General features: G+C 38.5%; 1 protein-coding gene across 5 annotated transcripts in view; it reads left to right on the plus strand.

Moving 5' to 3' along the window:
* Positions 1 to 3,470, plus strand: part of PTPRG (protein tyrosine phosphatase receptor type G) — a 699,794-nt gene extending 696,324 nt beyond the window's left edge. For all 5 annotated transcript variants that reach the window (XM_032359252.1, XM_032359242.1, XM_032359260.1 and 2 more), the window contains 2 exons: positions 1,104 to 1,239; positions 1,798 to 3,470. In XM_032359252.1, the coding sequence (XP_032215143.1) occupies positions 1,104 to 1,239; positions 1,798 to 1,944 (283 nt within the window). In that variant the 3' untranslated portion in view covers positions 1,945 to 3,470. The remainder of the gene's footprint in view (positions 1 to 1,103; positions 1,240 to 1,797) is intronic.
* The last annotated feature ends 2,530 nt before the right edge of the window (positions 3,471 to 6,000 follow it).

Raw genomic sequence — 6,000 nt, forward strand, 5'->3', positions numbered from 1 at the left:
AACTAAAGATGGGCGTGCCTGTGACCGAGTTCTACTCGCGGTACTTCTGCTGGTGCGTACGAGATACGGACAACGGGTATGGCCATCTGCAGGGAAAAGAGGATGTCCAGTTCGCACGCAGCACATGAAGTCACGAGCTGGGCTGAAATGTACTGATACACCAAACCCTGGGCGGCTGGACCTAAATGTGTAACATGTTTTACCTCAAGATAGGTTACCTCTTAAGCTGGGGACTCTGGTCTTTTTGTATTAAAGATGTGCAACATCTGTAATGGCCTAATTGTATCTGACAATAATAAGCTCAAAACTGCACACCTAATAGTTTTTAACCAAATAGTAAACACGGGGTATAAAACTCTAGTTTCATTTCGACCAGCATCACCACCTGGAACAATTCATTTAATCCTCTGCTTTCTTATCACTGAGAAGCCACCACAGGTTCCTGGAAAAAATGGGGCTGCCAGTACAGCCCGATGGGAAGGCCACCCTTCTAAGTGTGCGTGCATGTGTGTGTGTAAGAAAGAGTGTGTGCCTTGTTTTTCCGAGACTTTTTTCGAGAGTACTCTAATGACAAATTCCACTTCAGTGCCAAAAATAATTACCTAATATGAAATTCATTTTGAAAAATTTTGGACTGCACTTTGAGCCATATAGTTCCATTTCAAGTCACATTCTGGAAGTTCAATTTAACCATTTGGTATGGTTAAAAAAAAAATTTATTTTTCCAGATCCTTTCACCACCTCTACTCGTCCAAAGCCTGTAGCTGGGTTCCTCATATTCTTTTTCCTATTATGCCCCCCACCTCATTCCCAACATCATGTCTTCGATAGCCACCCCCAGTCTGTTGCTGACCCTCTCATTTCATCTGGGATATTAAGCTGAGTACCTGATAAGCCAGTTTGGGAGATCTCACATTCGTGAACAAACGTCGCCTTGATGCTAGCTTCTTACCTCTCCCCCCGGGCCAGCATTTCATTCATTACAAAGAGATGTCAATGCAGTCTACTTAGCTTCTATGCAAAAATATGATATTAATTTCCTTCGAAAAACTCAATCCCTTAGAAAATCTGAAATAGCTTCTTTTTTTTTTCTCCTCTCCAAGGTATGGAGCAGTTTCAGCAGGAATGTTGTGTGCCCTTACCACCCTGTCCCAGCAACTGGAGAATGAAAATGCTGTGGATGTTTTCCAGGTTGCAAAAATGATTAATCTTATGAGGCCTGGAGTATTCACAGACATTGTAAGTACTTTGTTTCTTTGTGAAACCTGTTCTGTCATCAGGTGAAACTCAGGCTCACACTTGAATTAGAACACTGGTGGTCACCCGGGGATGGTTTTGCCCACCCAGGGGATGTCCAGCAATGTCCAGACACTTTTTCATTGTCACAGCTGGGGATGGAGGAACGTGCTCATTGGAACCCACCCAGAGATGCTGCTAAACATCTTGCAATGCAGCAGACAGATCTCTCCAACAAAGAATTACCTGCCTCGAAACGTCAGTAGTGCTGAGGTGGAGAAACTCGGTTTTCTAGAGTATGCTGCTCTCCAGTTACAACAGAAAGACATGTTATAATCTTAACTCACTGTCAACAGAATTTAGTTCCAAACTAGCAACAATCAGAATGACATGCAGAATGCATAGGCCTTGATTATAAAGGTTCCAAGTCCTTTTTTTGAAGTTTCTTAACATAAATGTATATTCTCGTTTTTTACAATTAGATTTTTAATTGGTCTTGCTACCTTCGATGAAATGATTCACCTGTTCTCTGTCTCAAACGGTCTTCCTCTTGTTTTTCAGGAACAATACCAGTTTGTCTACAAAGCGATGCTCAGCCTGGTCAGCACTAAAGAAAACGGAAACGGTCCCATGACAGCGGACAAAAATGGTGCTGTTCTCATTGCGGATGAATCAGACCCTGCCGAGAGCATGGAATCTCTAGTGTGATTGGAATCCCGGAAGGGCACTGAATTTGTAAAACTTCTGAAGACTGAGAACTTTTTTGAGGCCTTTTTTGCCAGACTCTAGGTTATACAATAACCCAGTTACTTTTTTACACTGATAAAAGTTTTGATATTTATTTTTTGCCATTTTATGTCTTAATGGTATCCTACTGAGCATTTGCACCTCTGTTCATTTCACACAGTGAAACGCAGTTTTCCCCAGTTTGCACTATACGATCAGTGTTACTGCCTATAATCTAATACTAAAGCCCTGATGTGACATTCCATGACAACATACATGCTACTTTTTAGTTCAGTACAGTGAAGGTCTTTGTTATGACAGTGAATCTTGGTTTATGTTTATTATTATTATTATTATTGTTATTGCTAAAGCAGTTGCATCCTCCTAGCAGGCAATGCTGAACTTTTCCTCAGTCCTCTCCTATTTTTTTCAGGCACTGTTCCGTACTGTCTGCCTTCTGTATTTTAATGGAGTGAATGGGCATTGTTTTCTTTTAAGGAATAGCAGGTTCCTGGGAGCTACTAAGACAGTCTATCAACCTCATGGCCTTGAAACAGTTCTACTTATGATGGTGAAGGTATCCATTAAGAAATTAGAAGGCTTTAAGAGCTTTATGTGAACATCACTTATTAGTTAAAGTTATATTCATAGCCTAAAAAAATGCCCAACTGTGTCAAAATAAAGGATATCTCTGTATTACAATTTTCACAGTAGCTATGTGGACGGTGTGTGTTATTTCCATCTTGACCCTCTGAAATAGCTATACCCTACAATGAGGGCTATCTTTTACAATAGAGATATGGCAATATTTTACACATCTCACCTATCCCTTTAGTAACTCTCCATTCACGCTTCTTGGTTTCTAATATCACACCTCATGGCAGGTAATATAATGAAAATTTCTGCAGGTGAATAATTTTGAAATTAGTCCTCTAAAGTATCCCTATTACTCACAGCTATCTAATAAAAACTACCTATATAGTTAACATTCTTTTCTTTCCTTCTTTGCCAAATATTTCCTAATAAATCCCATAATTACATACATTCTTCTACTTATGATGAAAGTGAAAATACTGTATTAGCTAGTCTGGGATAGATTCCCAAGTCTTACATAGATTCCCACACATCGATAAGTCCGATTCAGAGAGAGAAATCAGAATCTTAAACAGAAGGAGAGATCAACATTCTCAAGTAGATTTCAAAAGAAGGAGATGTGTCTTTGTGTGCTTTTGTGTTGTGGATCCTCAAGAACAGACACACTTCACAAGAGGCTGATAATCATTACACAGAACCCAAGAAAGTTACGAGATCTAGCCTCTGGAGCCATATTTACCCTGCAGTAACTACATAATTGGGAAATTAGAAGCATTAATAAGAAATTTCAGTTCAGTTAGAAAAATAAGCTACTACTGAGATCTGTTCTTGTATTTTGTATTTGCATTTGAGGAATAACTTCTGTTAGAAGTGAAATCATCACCACAAAGAAAAGGCCTGTCACAAAGAAAAAAGGGTTTTGGTTAATTTTTATGTCAATAAACTTTGACCAAAAAAAAAAAAAAAAAAATCCATACTGGCGACTATCATACTATGTGAATAGGCTCTATAACATTAATGATAATCTGTGCTGAGGTTCTATGAACCTTAGGTTGGCTGTCTGTGAAGTTTGTCAGAGTGGTGCTGTGGAGTCAAAGCTGCTAAGGAGACGCTACAGGCCCAAGTTTGGGAGTTCCAATGCACCGGCTAGGGTGATAGATTTTTCGTGAACTATGTACCTGCCAGGGGTAATCTCATGTTTTCATCACAGAAATTCTGCAACATGGAAAACAGTCCACTGTTCATGAACCGTGTAGGTGAGGCTTAAGAAAAGGTGTACAGCGGAGCAGTTTGCTAAATGGTATGTGTTAGAGGAAAGCAACACCTTTGCAGCCCCTCTGCTCCCGTCACAGGCAAAATACCAGGAAGTTCTACCCAACACCTAAGGAAGCAAGCTTGAACATAGGAAGGGCAAGGTTTCAGATCATGGCAAGAGCTCGATCGTTTCAGTCAATTAAGCAGGTTACACTTCATTTCTATAATGACAGGAGTGAACTCTTTAGTAGTTGGCACATACTGGATTTTCGGAAGTGATGTTCAATTTGGGGCTCATGGTCCCCTGGTAATTTTTTCTTATACAAGTGAACAGTGGTTAGAAAGCAGGGAGTGTTTCCTTCTGTGCTATTTACAGAGGGCTCGAGTCATGCAAAGGCCTAAGTTCCAACACAGTCCTGTGACTGTTTCTTACACAGGTGTCATAGTCGAAAGAAAGATAGCTAGTAAATAGAAACATTTCAAAGGATGGTTTGAAGTTCTCTGAGAAAATATGTGACCATAGTGGGCCTGAACCTGTCCACAAATCCGGACACTGAAATCTGAGCAACTGCTGTTTGCCCATCTTGCCAAAGTGGTCTAAACACACTTCAGTAAGGACAGTTCTACTCAGCAGTTCCTCACTTTCCCCAGAGAGTGTATCCTGAATATTAGTCTTTGTTTGTTATCGATGTTAATGTTCTTGCATCTTTCCAGAGGCAGGGAGTTTTTCAAAGACGGTATTCTCTTTGAGACATGAACACACTGCTTAACTCCATAACAAGGTTATTATCACCTGCACTCAGGGGGAAAGGAAATAGCTATTGCAGACTGACATGTGCTAGCTCATAAAATAAGCTTACTGCGTATGAATTGAGCTCTAGGTGAACAGAAGGCACACATCCTAAGATACTGAGTTGTACTGATCAGACCAAGTGGCCATGCTGGGCATCAGAGAAGACCCACATTGCCATCAGGAGAACTCTCGCATCCAAAAGCCACATCATCTTTTATACGTGTGTGTGTGTGTGTGTGTGTGTGTGTATGTTAAAAAAAGTTACTTCTGAATCTCAAGAATAAGATTAATTGAACTGGTTTTCCTAAATTTGTATGCCTTGGAGCTTTTAGAGTCTATTTCGAGTTGAAGAGTCCAGCATGGTCAGAGAAGGTTACGGTGTTCAAGGTCTGGCTGTTGGAAATTTTAGCCCAGAGTGACATACTGAAATCAACAAATAACCTTAATTATTTTATAATGACACAGCACAACTGCCTTGTTATGAATTTTTTCTTAAATACATATATACTATATTTAAAAATTAAGATATAGATACCAATTTACCAAAGATACATATTACTAATTCTAAGCAAAAAATAAACCCAAACTCATCACAATTTAAGAAATAATAATCAAAATGTAGTTTGTCTTAAGAATTTAGCAGTTATACTGGAAAATGCATTTTCAACTCCTGTGTTCTGAAGTTTATGTTCAAATGGTGCCAGTGAATTTTTATATGAAGGGAAAATGCCTGCTTTTTTTTTTTTTTTAAAGAGCTGTAATTTCACTTACCCCTTTGCGCTTTCCCTTAGTTGTCATTAACATGCAATATTGGCTTTACTTATCTCTAGAAAGAAGGCATGCTAAAAATAGGAAGGAATTGTTATAGTATTTGGCCTCTACTTTGTCTTAGCTGTTAAACTGTTTTTAGTATTTTTGTTAAATATTTGCAAAGGGAAGCATTTTCTACAGAGGATAATTAATTTCAAGAAAAATATCTTGAGTTTTAAGAAATAAACATCTCCAGAAAAGGAGACAGCCGATTTTATAAAATGTTGCAACTCTCCAACATTTGGGGTAGTGACTCCTTTTTTGTTAGGACATTTGAAACTAGCAAGCAGCCATTGTTTCTAAAAAAGAAAAAAGAAAAAAAAACCTCAGCCTTCATGTTAATTCATGTTTCTTTCACTTCATTTTGAAATGGCTAAAATCATTAAAACTGTAAATATTTTGTTGCTTGGATAAGCATCTTCTGGGAACTTTGTATCTATGGTATATAATCATAGAATTTTATATTTTCATATAAAGCTAATTTTTTTCTAGTTTCACTTCCGTCATAGTTTTGTGTTTTGTTTTGTTTTGTTTTGTTTGCGGGGGGAGGTTATTTTGGGGGTTTTTTTGTGGTGGATATGTGAATT

Source organism: Mustela erminea, chromosome 1, assembly GCF_009829155.1.
Source record: "Mustela erminea isolate mMusErm1 chromosome 1, mMusErm1.Pri, whole genome shotgun sequence".
In the NCBI taxonomy this organism is placed as follows: domain Eukaryota; kingdom Metazoa; phylum Chordata; class Mammalia; order Carnivora; family Mustelidae; genus Mustela; species Mustela erminea.